The sequence below is a fragment of the Hyaena hyaena genome, unplaced genomic scaffold (genome assembly GCF_003009895.1).
Source record: "Hyaena hyaena isolate Hyena2069 unplaced genomic scaffold, ASM300989v1 scaffold_214, whole genome shotgun sequence".
Lineage (NCBI taxonomy): Eukaryota > Metazoa > Chordata > Mammalia > Carnivora > Hyaenidae > Hyaena > Hyaena hyaena.
Window position 1 is genome coordinate 1808276 of NW_024080842.1, and position 20360 is coordinate 1828635.

General features: G+C 38.6%; 1 protein-coding gene across 1 annotated transcript in view; it reads right to left on the bottom strand.

Annotated features, from left to right (window-relative positions):
• Positions 1-4451: 4451 nt before the first annotated feature.
• The window catches only part of DDX46 (DEAD-box helicase 46), a 78046-nt gene continuing 62137 nt past the window's right edge, over positions 4452-20360 (bottom strand). Inside the window, exons 19-23 of the mRNA XM_039242258.1 lie at positions 17237-17413; positions 15528-15746; positions 15071-15215; positions 7403-7476; positions 4452-6273 (exon numbers count right to left, since the gene is read on the bottom strand). Of these exons, the coding sequence (XP_039098189.1) occupies positions 6226-6273; positions 7403-7476; positions 15071-15215; positions 15528-15746; positions 17237-17413 (663 nt within the window). The 3' untranslated portion in view covers positions 4452-6225. The remainder of the gene's footprint in view (positions 6274-7402; positions 7477-15070; positions 15216-15527; positions 15747-17236; positions 17414-20360) is intronic.

Consider the following 20360-nt stretch of genomic DNA (forward strand, 5'->3'; position numbering starts at 1 on the left):
CAGCTAGTAAGATTTTCGCATGATAAATGGTAGCTGTACACATACAAAAAGAAAGCCATAAAAGGAATATTTGTTTAGAGCTGGGAGCTAGCTGCCCCTAGAGACCATTGAACTGGGCCAACAAGTGTTCCTAAATACTTTCACTTAAATTGAAAGATACGCATAGAAAACTGAATCTCACTTCATAGATTTTAGTTTATCAGCAGCCATGGACTGCCCTTGATAGCTACATGGCATACAGCAGTACTGAAAAGTAACAGCAATATGGAAAGAGAGCATAAGAAAACCCACTCATTCACCCATTATAGGTAACAGTACTAATATATTGGATGCTTACCAAATGCCAGCACTATCTTTATATGTTTTAAATATTCTATTTAGAGAGGGGCACCTGGGTGGCTCAGTCGGATGTGTCTAATTTTGGCTCAGGTCACGATCTCACAGTTTGTAGGTTTAAACCTGGCATCGGCTCTCTGCTGACAGCTTGGAGCCTGAGGCCTGGAGCCTGCTTCGGATTCTGTGTCTCCCTCTCTCTCTGCCTCTCCCCTGCTCTCTCTCTCTCTCTCACTCACACACACACACACACACACTCACTCTCAAAAATAAACATTTTTTAAAAAAATTTAAATGTTCTATTTCACCTCATGCTTACAACTCTGAGATGGGTATTTTCACATCCCACTTACATATGAAAAAGCAGACATTTTAAAGCATTTAAGCAACCACGGCCAAAGGTTGTTCAAGTATCCCCAATACAGTAAGTTTATTTATGTCTGTGTACCAATACTGTAGCCAATGTATTTAAACACAAAATGTCATGAAACGTTTGTTTTTTTTAATTTTATTTTTCAGAGAGGGAGCCCTAGTGGAGGAGGGGCAGAGAGAGAGGGAGAGAATCCCAAGCAGGCTCTGCATTGTTAGCAAAGAGCCTGACATGGGCTTTGATCCCACAAGCTGGGAGATCAAGACCTTAGCCGAAATCAAGAGGCAGATGCTCAACTGAATGAGTCACCCAGACACCCCATGAAACAACATATTATAAAATCTACTACAATTTTTTAAAAACGATACACAAATAGCCGTAGTATTTTTTTCCTACTTTCCAAATACATGTCCTGCTTTGGAGACCAGAGTCAAAATCCAAGAGCAAAACAAAGTTAAGATTTTCAGTAGTTTTCAACCTTGAATGTGCATCACAGAATCCTACCACCCCAGACACACTTAAAGAGCAGCACTAGACCCCTAAGAATTTCGAGCTTGTGCTCTCTTTGAAGCTCCCAGGTAGGCATTCACTCCCCTGCTCTTTCACTGAGCTTTCTAAACTGGAGACTTGGGCTCTGGGGTGGCTTAGGCGATAGGGAGAACTCATCTTGCAAAAGTCTAAATTACAGTTCTGGGAGTCTCAGCTCCCAGAAGACTCTGTCAGGTAAAGGCAAGGAAAGAAAATATTGCCCTCAAGTATTCTTGACTTGCTGGACCCCTGTACCTGACACCCTGCTAGAAATTCAGAAATAAAGGCCATGGACACTTTAATATCCAAAGCTGCTAAAATGTGCCTGAAGTTGACCAGGTGCTAAAAATCCATCTATTACCAAGTGCCAAGTTACAATGATATGCTTTCTTCTGTGGACAAAGAGTCATTTTTCATACTTAACCTTCATGTAGTCTTTTTTCCATAATAGGCAAAACCAAAAAGAGTCTAATATTCAAAACATGGACAATCAGTTATCCACATATTAAAAATGGTTAGGAACTTTTTCCTTCTGAAACTCTAGCTTTTACAGTAGTCCTAATAATATCTCAGAGGGTAACTGAGCTCCAGGTCCCTAAAGGGGTTAAAACTTTATTATTTTTTTATTTCAAACTTCACCCCACCCAAGGTTAATGCAAAATTAGAATTTCTTTTTAAAGGCTACAGCTTCAAAATCATGAAGTCCTATAAGCTGAAGCCTTATTTGGAAGAGAATAAGGTTTAGAAAAATAATCAAAAGTAAATTCTACAGGGCGCCTGGCTGGGTCAGTCAGTGGAGCATTCAACTCTTGATCTCGGAATTGTGAGTTCAAGCCGTGTGCTGAGTGTATATATTACTTAAAAATCAAATTAAGGGGCGCCTGGGTGGCTTAGTCGGTTGAACGTCCGACTTTCACTTAAGTCATGATCTCGCGGTTCGTGGGTTCGAGCCCCGCGTCGGGCTCTGTGCTGACTGCCAGCTCAGAGCCTTGAGCCTGTTTCAGTCTGTGACTCCCTCTCTCTCTGACCCTCCCCTGCTCACGCTGTCTATTTCTCTCTCAGAAATAAATAAAACATTAAAAAAAAAAATCAAATTAAAAAAAGGGTATTCCTCGCCAGTAATGTGATTTGATAGTAGGCACTTACACATACATAAATACCAGCCAGAAGGTACTTTAAAAGTGAGACCACTGATATTGCAGGGATTTTGCAAGAAAATGTTTGTTTACAATTTTTCTTCACATTTCTACCTGGATTCCTGCCTGAGAAAAATTGTTAAGTAGATATGGGGTGGGAGCAAAGACCTTCATATACTTGTAATTGGTAACACCAGGGAATCTGCTTTACCCAGTGAGGGAAATGTAACCATCTTTAGCTCTGGAGAGCTTTCTAAGAACAGAACATATGGAGAATATTAATCAGTAAGATGCTGATTATATTCCCAAGGTAAACGTCCAACTCCAGTGAGATTTTATTAAGGTTTTCTGATGATTTCATCACCTAAACTGAATAAAAAGCTAAGACATCCCCTCTACCCTCCACATCTATTCACTCTTTATATTTACGCATCCATCTTTTTTAAAAAAATGTTTTATTAAAATTTTATATTTGAGAGAGACAGACACAGAGAGACAGAGTGTGAGGAGGGGAGGGGCAGAAAGACAGAGAAGAATCTCAAGCAGGCTCCAGGCTCTGAGCTGTCAGCACAGAGCCCGGATGCGGGGCTTGAACTCACAAGCAGTAAGATCATGACCTGAGCCGAAGTCGGATGCTTAACCGCCTGAGCCACCCAGGCGCCCCAACACACCCATCTTTTTAAAGCTTAACTTCAGCTTTTCAATGCCAGAAGCAGAAGGCATGAGAAAATGCCAGTAGATTCCAATTCTTACATGAAACTACGTACCAAATTGTGAAGAAATAGGAGCTCCAGATTTAAATCTAAGTGGAAGCATTAAGATCTCAAGGATCACACTGGGCTAAGTTACTTGGAATTCTTGCCTGCTCTAAGAGCTTATTAGCATACAGGGGCACCTGGGTGGCTCAGTTGAGCGTCCTAACTTCAGCTCAGGTCATGATCTTGGAGTTCTTGAATTCGAGCCCCACAATGGGCTCGCTGCAGTCAGCCTGGCAGCGCAGAGCCCACTTTGGATCCTCTGTAACCCCCTCTCTGCCTCTCCCACACTTTGGCTCTCTCAAAAATAAACACTAAAAAAAGCTTATTCGCATCCATTATCTACAAAGTGCCAAAATAGTAATTTTACTAAACAAAGTATAGCTTTTTACCCTAGAATTCAACTACCATTTCCCCCCTAGCTCCTATCTTAAGCATTATGTTATCTGTCACTAAAGGACCTTAGCTGATGGTTTTATAAAGGAAAGGAAGGCACACAGGGAAAAGAGCTCACACACAGCTAAGTTACAACTCTGGAGGCTTTGTTTTCTAGCTTGTGATTCTTTTTTTTTTTTTCTGAGAGAGCGAGCGAGCGAGCAAGTAAGCGACAGAGTGAGCGGGGGTCAGAGAGAGAGAGAGAGATACAGAATCTGAAACAGGCTCCAGGCTCTGAGCTGGCTGTCAGCACAGAGCCCAATGCGGGGCTCGAATCCATGAACCGTGAGATCATGACCTGAGCCGAAGTCGGACGCTTAACTGACTGAGCCACCCAGGCGCCCCTAGCTTGTGATTCGTAAGGTGCTGATAATGCTATTTAGAAGCAGCTCCCATAGCTGGCTTAATGGGATTTATAAATCGCAGGTACTCAAAAGCTGCTTTTGCACAAACAAAAACTTCCTCACATGTAGGGGTTGCCTGTCTCAAAAGGAGGACTGCAGTGTCCGGTGCACAGTGACTGCTGGCTGAGCACTATGTGTACACCAACAAGGCTGGTAAGACAGGCAATACCGAACTATAAGCTGTCTAGACAGGCTTGGGGAGAACTAAACCATCACTGTTTCATTCTATACTTTCATTTGGTGAACGTGAACGTCACTGTGGCAAATGCCAACTGGCACTCGAACTATCATTTCACCTATAGCCTAGGTGTCTTATGCCAAATACAAACACAATCTAAGAGTAAGAGATTTCTTCAGGAAGGTATTGATGAATAGAACTGCAGAGTCTGGGTAGTGAGTTGCTAGGTACAGAGAGTACAATACTTCTCTCACATGCCTAACAAAGTAAACAAAATTAGAAAAACAGCATAAAACATTTCAGCAGAGATGATTTTAGGAAAGTGCAGGTTGAATTAACTTTATTTTATAAGGAATTTAGAAAACATGAGCAAATACTGATATTCAGTTAAAAAAAACAAATTAGTCTGTACATCATTCAAATGTTAAAAATCAAGAGTCAGTGTAACACTAAAAACTGTAATAACAGAGAAATGGGTTTCACTTTAGGACATAATACTATCAGTGGTTTATTACAACTAGATATACAAACATAAATGTGGTAATGCTAAAATGATGTAAAACTCTGAATCTCAAAGTGATCCAGCAGGCTGAAGGGAGCACCAATTGTCACCAACGTGAGAATGCCACATATTCTATCAAAAGAAACACACTATTACTAGGCAATAAAAATAAGCAAATAAATAAACTGAGGGGAAAAAAGGAGCCCAAGAATGCCTGCATTTTAGAGTAAATGGTTTATTTGGTTCTCTTGTTACAGGTGTTTTGTCTGTTTTCTTCTTCTAAGAAAGAACGTAGAGATGGAAGGGACCCAAGAATGTCTCCCATTTATATCTATCTTAATTTTTCAGTAAGAAAAACTTTATAGTGAAGAAATAATGATTGATACTTCTTGTCATTTTAACCACTTAACATACTATTAAAATGATTTGTTTTAGTATGCGTTTTTTTTTTTTTTAAAAACTCGAAGAATATTCAGAAACTTCTCTGTCTCTTCATTTAAGAAATATAGCTATCTATTTAATTCCTGGAAAATTTTTTTTTCAAGAAATGACAGCAATACAAAGTTCTAATACACCCGGAGTCTTGAAAAGAATAGTGGGTGATCCAATTATAACAATTTAAATTAGAATATTCTGAAAATATATCTGAGGGGTCAAAAATATAATTTATGACTCCTTGTGAACTAAATTTCACTGAGATGCTTAAATCTAAGTCTATAACACAGGTGTCATTATGCTTGAAAATTTTTAAGGAAGAAAATTAACAACCGACTCAAAGATCCTGAAGAAAATGTGGATTAAAATTAGTAGCATGTTTCTATGTACAAATGTATAAACACACACTTTTGGGGGGAAAAGAAAACAATATTTATAAGCTACAAATCACTTTCTTTTAAGGATGATTAAAAAAGAGTTAGTAGCTAGTCATAGAGCTAGAAGCTGTGAGGGGAACCTAAAAGTGATAAATACTAAAACTCTTTGCAGTGTAAAGAAATGCAAAAAACTCTTATACTACAAATCTTTAATTTTACAAAACGGAAAAGCAGTCCAACTATTGCCCATTTACAATGATAAAAACTAAAACGAAAACTCTGAAACAGTTTGTAAAAATTCTATTGTAGCATTCTTAAATCCAGTTCATATGCATCGAGTACGATTTAAGCTAAAGGGCAGGGGTGGGGGTCAAAAAATTAGAGAATTTTACCTTTTCTGAGAAGATCACAATTTCATTTCAAAAGGATACGGTGAATAGGCCCCTAGTGTGCTTTATTACCGCTGAGAGAAAGTCCAAATATTTCCATTTCTTTAAACTTCTGGGATTTTATCCAGATATTTAAAATATTGATATTTAAACTTTACATTAAAGGGCATCATACTCGGAAAACAGGCCTGCTTTAAATAAAGTTTGATAATTCTGGTGGTACTTACTGAAAGAAGATTTCTTTAGCAAATATTGGTTTCAAATATTTAAAAAAATCAGCAAGACAGAAATTTAAAAATCATAATTTACAATACATTGTAAACTGCAGACAACTGCCACATGTATCACAGACCAGCACAGGTAAAAAGTTTTTTCCAAATATTTTATAAGACTTTGTATCTTCCTTTGTTTGTTGGTTGGTATGAATTTTGCTACAAGAGAAAATAAAAGATACATGGTCAGAAAAGCAAAGGATAAAAAAAAACACGTCAAAAAATTTTTATGCACAAACTTACAAAAGTATCAGATATTTAGAATAGAAATTATTAATATTCTTATACTGAGGAGGGAAAAAACTCTTCAATAACCAATCATTTGTGTTCACTTCAGTGCCCTTTGAGAGCTGTTTTGAACCAACTTAATGGTGGTGGCATCAAGGTTGTTTTTCTATCAATCCTTGGTGAAACAGTCTTAAAAGCACTTGATTTAAAGGATGTTTCTTTCTCCCCTCTTGTTTTATGTATCTTCTGGTCTTTAAATTTTTTATTCCCCCAAAGAAAGTTCTGTAAGGGGAATTTTAGAAAAGCCCTCAGAAAAAGGATAAAGTTTCCTGTCAAAGGGCCCTTGCCCAATGTACAAGTTATAGGGAGTTTATAAGCTTCAACGTGCTCTAACGACACGGGGATGTGTTTGCCTCCTTTGGGAAGGTGGTCTATAAAAGGATGTCTTTTCCAAGGCATAACCACTTTGGAAAATTATTTAGCAAACCTTAAAGTTAAACTACACAACACTATAATTAGCAATTCTACTCCAAGTTATATACCCAAGAGAAAAACATACTACTATGTACAAAAGAGACATGAAAGAATGTTCACAGAAGTTATCCCTAACAACAAAAAAGTAAAATAACCTCAAAGTCCAATATATAAATTGTGGGTATATTCACAAATTAAATATTACATAGCCATGAAAGAGAATGAATTACTCCTACATGCAACAACATAGATTTCCTCAAAGTGATGGTGAGTGAAAGAAATTAGATACAAAAATGTATACAGTAGTTGATCCCATTTTTATGGAGTTCAAATACAGGTGCAACTAATCTACCATGTTAAAAGTCAGAGCACTGTTATGTTTGGGGGAGAAGAATGGGGACAGGAGGGACATCCAGGGGGCTTCTGGAATGCTGGCATTGTACTGTGTTTCTTGATCACATCAATATGCTTCCTTTGTGAAAATTCATCAAGCTTTATGTTTACGATTTGTGTGCTTTTCTGTATTCATATAATAGTTCAATAATATGTGTATTCAAACAATTAAGTCCTTGAGGTTTTCACTCACCAGCCGAATCAGTTCTTCTTTTATAAGTCTGGTAATTTCTGCCTTTGCTTTCTGCACAGCCAGTTCATTGGCACCTGGTAAGTAAGTAGAAAACATTATTCGTATTACTAGAATTACACCAGATGTTTATCCATGTCATGGAGATCCAGAAGGAAATACTGCAAGTGACTTTCAGAAACATTGTACTGCCTGCCAAGATAGTCTTTCAATACCTGGTGGAACGTCATTCTCGTTATATAATGGCTGCTTATTATTCAGATTACTTTTAGAGTTTCAAATGTAACCACTGGGCTCACATTACAGTGTGTTAAGAGTTTTTGCTATGATTAAAAAGAGCAAAGAAAAGATGATTAGAGACTAAAAATAAGTTAGAGATACGAAACTCTAACTTTAACAAACTTTTAGTGGACATTTATTATATTCCGTGGTGGAAGACTGGGCAAGTTTAAGGAGAAGTGATGACATGGATTATTTTGCAAAGCCACATGGGCAATGGTATAGACTAAGAAAGGCACGCTTAATCACTGAAGAGTAAGAAGTATAAAACAGTTGGAAAAGAGTGTTAAAGAACACAGCAACACAGCCAAGAGGATGAGGCAATCTGGAGACATTCATTCATATAGTTACTTCAAGAAATATTAAGCAACTGCCATGTATGATATAGCATGAGATGTATTATATAAAGAACTTATTCATTCTCTTCATGAACTTGTAGACTAATAGAAAAACAAACTTGGAGAGATTGTACAACAGAACAAAAAGGTAGGACATGCTCTATCAGAATGACTTCTAAGTATCATTTCTTACAAAAACCTTTCCCTCACTTCTCTAGGCAGTTAAGTGGCTAATAGTCGAGGAACAAATAAAGTATGAAATAATAAACAAGATACTGAATTTGAGAGGGAAAAAAAGGTATTATCAGCAGTCACAGTAGATGAAATTCAATTCTGAGACTGCTGTAGTTGGGGTGCTCATGTTACATCCTGTTGCTGTCAATAAGGACAGTGAAAATATGGATGAGGAGAAAAGGAGAAACAGAGATGAGAGCTATCAAGGGTAGTGTGAAGGGATCTGCAGCCACGGGACAATGCCAGGGAGCAAGTTACGTCTAGATAGGTAGCACAGTGCACAATGATGAAAATGAAAGAGCTGGACCAGGGGCACCTGGGTGGCTCAGTGAGTTAAGCATCTGACTTTGGCTCAGGTCATGATCTCATGGTTTGTGAGTTTGAGCCCCATGACGGGCTCTGCGCTGACAACTCAGAGCCTGGAGCCTGTTCTGGATTCTGTGTCTTCCCCTCTCTCTGTCCCTACCCTGTTAGCACTCTGTCTCTGTCTCTCTGTTTGTTTATTTTTGAGAGAGACAGGGACAGAGACAGAGCATGAATGGGGGAGAAGGGAAAAAGAGAAAAAAGGAGACACAGAATCTGAAGCAGGCTCCAGGCTCTGAGCTCTCAGTACAGAGCCTGATGTCAGGCTTGAACCTGCAACCAGCGAGACCATGACCTGAGCTGAAGTCAGATGCTCAACAGACTGAGCTACCCAGGCACCCCAAAATAAATAAACATTTTTAAAACAACTTAATAAAAAGAAAGAAAGAAAGAAAGAAAGAAAGAAAGAAAGAAAGAAAGAGAAAGAGAGAGAGAGAAAGAAAGAAAGAAAGAGAAAGAGAGAAAGAAAGAGAGAGAGAGAGAAAGAAAGGAAGAAAGAAAGAAAGAAAGAAAGAAAGAAAGAAAGAAAGAAAGAAAGAAAGAAAAAGAGAAAGAAAGAGAGAAAGAGAGAAAGAAAGAGAAAGAAAGAAAGAAAGAGCGAGCGAGCGAAAGAGCTGGACCAAAGAAATAGACTAGAACCTAATAACTAGGAGTGAAATGTTAAAGAATATAAGGAGAACTAGGGTTGCAATGTAGAGGACTATATGTTTATCATTCTATGTAAGAAAACCAGTTTCCGGGGGCACCTGGATGCCATAAGTTAAGTGTCCACTCCTTGATATGGGCTCAGGTTGTGACCTCATGGTGAAGGGATTGAGACCCACGTCGGGCCCTGCATCAGGCTCCACTGTAAGTGCGGAGCCTGCTTGGGATTCTCTTCCCATCTGTGCCCCTTCCCTGCTTGCATGCGCGCAAGCACACACCTCTCAAAATAAACCTTAAAAAAAAGAAAACCAAATGAGGAAAGAATAATTCCCTTATAAGGAATGGTCTTTTTTAAAAAAAAAAAAAGTTTATTTACTTTGGAGAGAGAGAGAGCGTGTGCACATGTGAGTGGGGGAAGGGCAGAGAGAGGGAGACAAAACATCTGAAGCAAGCTTTGTGCTGAAAGCAGAGACCCCAATGTGGGGCTCCAACTCATGAACCGCGAGATCATGACCTGAGTCAAACTCTGATGCTTAACCAACTGAGCCACCCAACTGAGTTCCATGAATGACCTTTTTGACCCAAGAGAGCACAGAGAGGTCAGGTGGGTGAGGAAGAAAACGAAGGGGAGGAAGAGAGGAGAAGCAAGAAGGAGAGGAGAAGCAAGAAGAAACAGGTTAATAACACGAAGGAAAGAGCCAGGAGTATGGCTGTGAAGTCACAGCAACATATCGAATCTAAATTTGACACCTTCACCAGCCACCAAACACAATTTTTGTTTTTTTGAGAGAGAGTCAGAGAGAGTGTGAGGAGGGAAAGGGCAGGGAGAGAGGGAGAATCTGAGACAGGCTCTGCTGTCAGCACAGAGCCCAATGTGAGGCTTGAAACCATGAACCGTGAGATTATGACCTGAACCAAAGTTAGGAGTCTGAAGATTAAGCAACTGAGCCACCCAGGAACCCCAGCAGCTACACATTTTAAAGCTGTGGGTGCTTGGGGCGCCTGGGTGGCTTAGTCGGTTAAGCGTCCGACTTTCGCTTAGGTCATGATCTCACGGTTCGTGGGTTCGAGCCCCGCATCGGGCTCTGTGCTGACTGCCAGCTCAGAGCCTGGAGCCTGTTTCAGTCTGTGACTCCCTCTCTCTCTGACCCTCCCCTGCTCACGCTGTCTCTCTCTCTCTCCTAGATATAAATAAAACATTAAAAAAAATAATAATAAAAAAAAATAAAGCTGTGGGTGCTTGAAGAGACGAGAGGTGTATCAAAGTAAACAAAAGGGTAGAATCAAGAGCAAAGCCAGACTGAAAATTACAACCAAAATGAAATTCAGGAGGCATGTATGCTACGTGGTATGGTTAGTGTGGAGCTTGTTGATAGTCCATGTTGTTTTAAAGAGAAAGAAAATGACACTCTCACCTAAATCCAAGTAGAAGAGTAATTTTCCTGCTTTCGTTAGAGCCTGACCATTTTGACCAGTTTAAAGCTTTGACTTATAAAGCTTCTTTAGGTAATAGGTTACATATGTTTATAAGCTGCCATGGAAAAGAGGCATTTCCTTTCATTGGTCCTAAAACAACTCTGGCTGCTTTTAAGGGATTCTCCACTAGTAAAAAGAGAGGGTCACAAAACAGGCTATAAATTATACAGGATGGCCAGGCACATAAGTCCTTCCTGTTCTCCTTCCCACTGCCTAGTGGGAGGCCTGGAACTGCTGAGCCACACAGAGCCCCCAAGGAGCCAGGCACTATGGTCCCTCCAATTAAAGAACTAGAAACAGATGACACTATGCTCCTTCCAACACCTGTTTTCATCCTATTAGAGTTCAGTTGATTTGACTGGAGTTTCAAAACCTAAAAGATCCTTTAAAAAACTAATCATCTGTGAAAATCTCAAAGCACTGTATCAGTTTAATGACTAATATCCAGCTCTTAAGATCACTATGGTTCAAGAATTCTTAAGATTCATTTTTGATAAGATTATCTTTTTTTTTTTTTTTTTTTACAGAGAAAAAGAAGCTGGTTTAGATAATAAAAATTAGATGTTATTTCCCAAGTGTAAGTTGACAGTGGGAGGAAATGCCCAGAACCATTCTAGGTGGATGGAAAAGTCAAGAAGAAACTGTGGGCTTCTCACTTCACTTGGCAGTAGAGGAGATATGTTCTGATAAAGTTACAAGTAAAATGAATCTTGATATATAAATTATGCTAAACAAACATAATTACCTTTAAATTAAAAAATGGCAGAGGATCCTTTTTCAAAACAGTCATATGTCTGATTTATCTTTATAAGACAAGCATTTAAAAGTATTATTTTGCTTAAATGACACCCATGATATATTCAAGCTGAGAATAAAGGGCTGATTCCATGTATAACAAAACTTTTATCATCAGATTCCACTGGATGACACTGTGTCTCCATCCTATATGGCCTAATGAACACTGCGGTAGAGGAGACCTGTCCAGTTACAAGCGCAGAAAGATGTCAGTGTAATTTTCTCTCCTTGAAGATCTACGTTCAGCACCCCCCATTTAACTACACATTAAGGAAGAATGTCACATGATTTACAAACACATAGTCACCATAGTCACTGGCAGACTGAAAGTCTTTCAGGATACATAAAAGGATGCCATCTAAAACCTGACTTAATCGGGGCGCCTGGGTGGCTTAGTCGGTTAAGTGTCCGGCTTCAGCTCAGGTCATGATCTCTCACCGCTTGTGGGTTTGAGCCCTGCTGTCAGACTCTGTGCTGACACTTCAGAGCCTGGAGCCTACTTTGGATTCTGTGTCTCCCTCTCTCTCTCTGCCTCTCCCCCACTTGTGCTCTCTCTCTCTCTCAAGAATGAATAAACGTTAAAAAAATAAAAAAAATTAAAAAAAAAACCCTGACTTAATCGAAGTCACTTTCACAAACAAAAACATGCAATTTGCTGAGTTCTAGATCTACATCCTTTGTATACCATTTTAAAATATGCATGAATGTTAAATATGCATGCATTAAAAAATATGTATGACATAACAGCAATAACATGGAACATATAAAGGCTGCAACTGACTTTCACCTTTGCCACAATTCATCATTAACTTTAAAAAGTATGAGGGGCGCCTAGGTGGCTCAGTTGGCTCAAGTCAAGATCTCAGTGTTCCTGAGTTCCACCTCCACACTGGGCTCTCTGCCGTCAGCACAGAGTACACTTTTGATCCTGTCTTCCTCTCTCTCTCTGCCCCTCCTTTTCCCTCCAAAATAAATAAACATAAAAAGAAAAAGTCCAAATGTGACAGTGCAGCAGTGAAAATGGCAGAGCCTAGAACTCCAAAAGCCTGTCCTTCCACAAAAAGTGAATAAACTTGAAAAAACTTGAAATCAACTGTATCAGAACTTGGAAACTAATCAAAAGTTTATAGGAATCAGGCAATCCCTTACTAAAGGGGAAATAAAATGATCAGCAGAATCTTGGCAACAACACTTTTCAGTATTTTTACTTACTCTGACCCCATCTCAAACTTCTGGCCAGGAAACAACTTCTACTTAAGGGTAGACAGGATACACACTGCACATGTGTTTCTGTTCTTGCGGTCTTCATGATAAGATGCCACCCAAAAACAACTGAGGTCACCAATTCAAAGGAAAGTGACTAAATAGGCACAGCACTAATTAACTTTCAGTTGCGTTTGTGGAATTCTTTGTTTTTGCAAGGAAAGAATCAAGTCCTAATACATAAGTAAATCATCTGTACATTAAATTCAGTAAAGAACTTACCTAAAATTATAAAGTCTTCACAAAATCAAAGAAATGTCAAAATATAACAAGAACAAACTAGTGAAAAACCTTATTTACAATATACTTTCAGTGGATCTAAATTCCTTCCAATGATCTTTCCAAACAAACTTTAGAGCTGAGCTATCTGTTACAGTAGGTACCAGCCATGTATGTGGCTATTTGCATTTTAAATAAATAAAAATTTGGGGTGTGTGGCTGGCTCAGTCAGTAGAGTATGTGACTCGATCTCAGGGTCATGGGTTTGAGCCTCATGCTGGGCATAGAGATTACTAAAAAAATTAATTAGTTAAAAAAAAAATCAAACATGAATTCCTTTAAAAATTTGTTAATAAAAATTAAATGAAATTTACAAAGTTCATTCACACTGGCCATATTTCAAGCACTTGACTGTCATCACAGAGTGTTGTATCAGGCAGTACAGCTTTAAAGAGATCAAATAGAGGATATGCCTGTCAAATAATACTTGTATCCTGAAAACAAGCAGCTATCAGGCTTCATCAGATGCATAACTCAGAAACTTCATAAAGTGTATGCCATGTGCTCTGATAATAGAGCAGTGACAAAGTCACTACATTCATAGAACTCTAGTAGGGGAGACACAAACAAGTAAAAGCATACTACACTTTCCATGTGAGGAGAACTGTGAAGAAACACAACAGGTAAAGAGCTAGAGAGTGGTGAAGAGGGATGAGGTAAGGCTTCTTAGTCAGAAGGGACGTGTAAGCTTCAGAGTACTCAGCCTGAGACTGTACACCATGCGAGAACGACAGCACTGCAGCCACCACAGCCAGGCAAAGCACAAGGTATGTATACTTTCAGCTTACAGAAAACTAAATAAACCTCTCCACGGCTCCAACAATAGTGTTCAACAAATACTTAGTTCATTAAATAGATGAAGTGGATCTGGCTTGTCTACACTATAAGTCTGTTACAAAGATGTTCAGATTAAATATAAATAAAGGGAAGCAAGTTGTCCTACTATACAGTGGAGTAATATAGTAGAGGAAAAAAAATCAAAATGGAAACTATCTTTTGAACTCACTCATGAATGTATGAAATAAAGTTAAAAAGCGTATCTGATTGCCCTGAGAAAATGCATTACTTACACACTTCATGTTACAGAATTAACTGTCCTCTTCTTATTTTTAGACATATGCAAGAACTTCTACAGGCATGATTTCAGAGGAAACATTTGCTTGGATAAACATTCATTAAGTGGACTAATATATGGCTTTACTTTCTGACCAAAACTCTGGCCAGAATGTTTTACTTTATTAGAAGTATGAACAGGCAATCCTTAAAATACTTGTTTTCTTTTAAAGTGGTTTTCAAATCTGACCATATCGTCAGAAATGAAAGAGTTCGAAATACAGATCGGTCATATTTCTGTATGTAATAAATTTATTTTTAAGTGTTTTTTTTTAATGTTTATTTATTCTGAGAGAGATAGAGTGAGCATGAGCAGGGGAATGGCAGAAAGAGAGGAAGACAGAGGATTGGAAGCAGGCTCCATGTCGTCACTGCAGAGTCTAATGTGGGGCTCAAACTCATGAACCATAAGATCATGACCTGAGCTAAACTGAGCCGAAGTCGGAGGCTTACCTGAGCCACCCAGGCACCCCTTTATGTACTGAATATCTAAATAAGACCTTAAATGATACATGAATAGTTTCATATAATTTATTTTGAGAAAGAGAAAGGGAGAGAGTGAGAGTACTAGAGCGAGAGTGAGCAAACAAGCTGGGGAGAGGCAGAAGGAGAGGGGAAGAGAGAGAATCCCAAGCAGGCATGGTTAGCAGAAAGCTGGATGTGGGACTCATACTCACAAACCGTGAGATCATGACCTGAGCCAAAATCAAAAGCCAGACGCTTAACCAACTGAGCAACCCAGGTGCCCCAAAACTGTTTTTTTCTATACATGTTCCTTATTTTTATCCTCTCTAGAACTGACCTAACATTCTCTCTGTGCCTATTACATCTATAATCAACTCTGACCTAACTCAAGATTGGAATGACAAGAACCAGTGATACATACTTTCAATTGCCAAGTAAATTTTCCGCTCTCCTTCTTTGGGTTCTTTGCCAGGTGGGAAATATGTTCCTCTGATTGTAATTGCAGCTTCAGAATATTCGCTGATTCTCTGCAGAGCTTCCTTAGAGGTAACTTTCCACCTAGCAGTCTATGAAAGAAAAGGTGGGGGGGAAAAAATCACTTCACAATAGGATAAAAACCGGGTGTACTGACAAAGAATAGGTAGGCTAAATAATATTATGGTCAATATTAGGATAATTAATGCCTTCACATCAATTCATTTAGATCCTAATGTACCTGGAATATACTCATAAAAATAAAATTTCTATTGCTGTCTCCCTCATCTAGATAAAAAAGTAAAGTAGCTATTAAAATGTTCAAGGGTTTTAAACAAGGTATTTTTACTCCTTAAGAAGAATTTTCACTCCATAATTTAAAAAATGTTTAAACTGTTACTTGCCTGTGGGAAGTCATTGATCTCTAATTCTTCTTCATATCTCTTGAAAGATTCATTCTGTCCACCATCCTGTCTCTCCTCTTCTTGTTTCTCCAAAGGCACATAATTGAGCTTAGCATTGATCTTTTCAGCCAGTTGCTCTGCAATGGTTTTTGCAGACACAGTGGGAGCCAGGATGGTGCCCCCTCTGAGAATTGCATTGGTGGCCTGTTGCATTACATCCTGCAGTTAAAGAAAACCTACAGTCAAATCTCAAATGAGGACAGAGACAAGATCTGGGGTCCTACCACAAATTTTTCCCTAGAACGCCGCTAACTAATCTTTCTTTCTTCTTCTTTTTTTTTTTTTTTTTAAGTAGGCTTTACACACAGTGAGGAGCCTAACACAGGGCTTCAATTCACGAATCCAAGGTCAAGGGCCGGACACCTAACTGACTGAGCCAGCCTGGTGCTTCTAGAAGCATGTTTCTAATGCAGAGTCCTACTCATGTGCAATTTAGCGGTACATATTTATAACCAATAGTTTACTATATCTCTTTCTCTTATTTTGATGAGAAAAATAAACAACATTCAACCCTATATTAAAATTTCTACTGGATCATAGAGAATCATGTAACTATTAATATCATATATAATATTCTAAAATCATTTATATACTTGGTGGCTCCTAAGAATCTTTGAAGAATAAGAATAAATTAGAATCTTTGCCTACTACCGAGCTCCTTCCTCCCATCATAACCAACCCAACATTCAATAAATTATAGTAAATGACTGACTTTTTATTTTATTTGGCACTTAAATCTTTTTAATTTGAACTTAATTTTACTATGTGCCTAATGCGGACGGAATTCTGTGGGTAATACCGGACTCACTCCTCACGCTTTTCTAACAGTAAGAAGGTGCAGCTATTTGGTTTCAGCAATAAAGTTATCAGCAGTAACAATTCCAGAGAGTATTACATTAGGTGCTACAATCCCTGTTTTCAGAGGAAGCACAGGCTTGTGTGTAGTAGACACTTCTTGGTAACTAACTGGCTAAACAAAAGAAATACAGAAACTTGAGGCTGTAAGCCTTAATTGAGGCTGCCTCACTGAGTCGGTCCACCAGGCTCCCTCTGGCTTCGTCCTCCCCACCTGCAGGGAACTACAGTCCTGAACCCATCCAGCCTACTGGACAGAGGGGCCCGCAGATCCAAAAACTCAAAATCTTCAAAACACTGTTAAAATTAACTATTCTTTGAGAACACTATGAAAATGTACTCTTAATAACTTTTAAAAAATTAATAAAAAAGCTCCCACAAGAAAGATGGTATGTGAAATGTTTAATACATTTCCCACTGTTTAAAGCTCATGTTAGTATGAGTTATGTAACTGGGTATATATGCTTCCAAGGAATTATCTGTGTGTCCAACAACCCACCCAATAAAAGCGGATCAAGAAATAAAAAGTGAGTTATTTCCTTAACATTTTGGTAAGATCAATCAGAAAATTACTCTGTGAAAAATATCTACAGCTAACACGCTTCAGTTAGGGCTTCTAAAACAGGCATTAAAATCTCAGTTAACCATACTAGAGGAATCATCCAAATGCAATACTTATAAAGAATTCTATATTTAGATTAATGTTAAATTGCCACCAACTCAATGTCTAGGAAACCCTGTTCACTGGGGCTGACATAACAAGCACTGAGTAAAACTCGGAACAAATTACTTAATACCTGAGACTCGATGCCCAAATTCTTCTGAGCATTGATCCTAAGAGCCAATCTCTTAGCTATTTCTAATTTCTCAGCATTTCCTGCAGTTGGAGCAGGAACACTAGATGTTCCAGGAGCAGCCATATCTTTTACTCTCTTCTTTGAATTAAACATACTTTCGATTTGTTCATCAATCTAAATAAGGAAAAAAAAAAAGAAGTGATAATATTGGGTTAAAAATACAAATTTAAATATATCTACAAAAACTAACAAAGAATATTTCCATCAAATGACTAGAATAAGACAGTTGTATTTATGTTAATTCAACCATACAGATCAATAGGAAAATATATCAGCTATTTGTTAAGAGTGGCATTTCAGGGGTGCCTGGGTGGCTCAGTTGGTTAAGCGGCAACTTCGGCTCAGGTCATGATCTCACAGTTTGTGAGTTTGGGCCCCATGTCGGACTCTGTGCTGACAGCTCGGAGCCTGGAGTCTGCTTCGGATTCTCTCAAAAAATAAATAAAACATTTTAAAAATGCTGTTTTTTATTTATTTCTGAGAGAGAGAGAGAGCAGGGGCAGGGGAGGGTCAGAGAGAGGGAGACACAGAATCTGAACCAGGCTCCAGGCTCTGAGCTATCAGCACAGAGCCTGACACGTGGCTCAAACCCACGAACCATGAGATCATGACCTGAGCCAAAGTCGGACACGTAACCGACTGAGCCACCCAGGTGCCCCCCAAATGAATAAAACTTTTAAATAGGATGGGCATCTTGGTGGCTCAGTCTGCTAAGTGTCTGGCTCTTGGGTTTTAGCTCAGATCATGATCTCACAGTTCATGAATTCGGGCTCCAAATCAGGCTCTATACTGACACTGTAAAGCCTGCTTGGGACGCATTCTCTCCCCTCTCTCTGCTCTCTCTCTCAAAATAAATAAATTAAAAAAATAAATAGGATACATGACACTATTCCAAAATACATAAAATGAAGAATGAGTAATGTGTATGATGCTAGTTTTTATTCACTTCAGTACTTTTTAAAATTTTTTACAAATATTAACCAAAGCATCAACGTATTTCATACGATAAAATTTTTTTTAAAAGTTCAAAGTAATATTTTTTAAAATCTGGTTAACAGAATCAGAAAAAAAGACTTTACTGCTTTATTCCTTTGAACCAAAAAGAGGGAAAAAAAGGAAGGTTGGTTTCCCTATCAAAGCAAAAACAATGGGTGAATACCTCAGGAGCCCAGGAGCCACAAGAGTTCAACTGCCACTGTGTCATCCTGAGGATGGACACATGTGCCTCATAAGCTATTTGCATTTCCTTTTAATCATGTCTTTTGAGCAACAATGACTACTGGCAATGCCAACTAAAGAGATGCAAATCCCTTGATATACTTAATGTAGGTTAATAAGATTTTAACTGGTAAAACTCAAATGCAGAGCAGAACTTGTTTAACAAGGTTTTAAAAATTAATTGGGTCTGGGGCACCTGGGTGGCTCAGTCGGTTCAGCGTCTGACTTTGGCTCAGGTCATGATCTCACGGTTTGTGGGTCTGAGCCCCGTGTCGGGCTCTGTGCTGAGAGCTCAGAATCTGGAGCCTGTACTCAGATTCTGTGTCTCCTTCTTTCTCTGACCCTCCCTTGCTCACACTGTCTCTCTCTCTCAAAAAATAAATAAAAAACATTTAAAAATTTTTTAAATGTTTTTTATCTATTTCTGAGGTGATTTTGAAAGAAGGCTATAAATTCTTTAGGTCATTATCTTGAGGTTCGTTGAATTTGAGCCCCGAATTGGGCTCTGTCAGGATAGCTCGGGGCCTGGATCCTGCTTCAGATTCTGTCTCCTTTGCTATCTGCCCCTCCCTCACTCATTTTTGTCTCTCTTGCTCTCAAAAATAAACATTAAACAAAATAATAATAAAAACAAGTCTATAAATTCTTTAATAGTCTTCCCTTCAAAAGGAGGAGACACTCCTTGAATGTGGGCTAGACTTAGTAACTTATTTTCAACAGACAGAATAAGGTAGTAAGTAGTGCCTGTGTGTGACTTTAGAGATTAAATCATAAAAGGCCCCAAGGCTTCCTCTTTGCCGTCTCTCTCAGATCACTCACTTTGGGAGAAGCCAGATGCCATTTGTGAGGACACAGAGACAGAGTAAAGAACAGAGGTATCCTGCCAACATCACAGTGACTGTACCTCGAAAGAAAGTGGTCCTGTGTCAGTCAAGCATTCAAATGACTACAGCTTGGGGCAACAGCATTACTGCAATCGCAATAAGACCCTAAGCCACAACTACCAGTGTAACTGCTCCTGATTTCCTAACCCAAAGGAAATGTGAGATAATAAATGTTTGTTGTTTTAACCTACTAGGTTGTGTACTGATTTGTTACAGCATAACCAATAAGTAACTAAAACGATGACTTAATTAAATATTAAGTCAGTATGGTATCCTAGAAAGAAATAGTCTAGGATTAATGAGATCTGGAGCCTGGTCCTAGCTATACGTAATAGTCAATGTGGTTGTGGGCTCAGTACTTTTTCTGGGCTTCAAATTCCTCAAATGAGAAGATAAAAATGAATTCCTGATTTCTGAAATTGACTGAGCTAAGCTTTAATAGGGACTGTAAAAAAAAAGAAGTTCTATGACTAAAGACCAAATATCATGGAGGATTTCTAACTTAAAGTTAAACAAGCTTCTTGACTTGAGGGCTTTACGTATATTTTGACATGCTAATACCACTTAGTGGTATACACTAAGCAGATTTTCCAAAAATCATTTTATAATGAAAACATATTCTTCTAAAGCTCAAGCTCTGGGGTTTGGGTTCCAAACAATACTCTGTAATATCCTGACCTTGTTGAGTCCTTAGGGCCCCTCTTTCCTCACTGGATCACAAGTAATAACATAAGCTAAGACCATGGTCTCTGAAGCCTCAATCTCCTCATTTACAAAACGGGAATATTGTTTAGTATCTACCTTGGCTGGCTACTGTGCAGAGGTAAATGAAACAATCCCCATAAAGCACTTGACACAGTGCATGGAACTTGTTAACACTCAAAAAATTTTATTATTGGTCTTTTTTTAAGTTTATTTATTTATTTTGACAGAAAGGGTGAGAGAGAGCATGGGAAGGG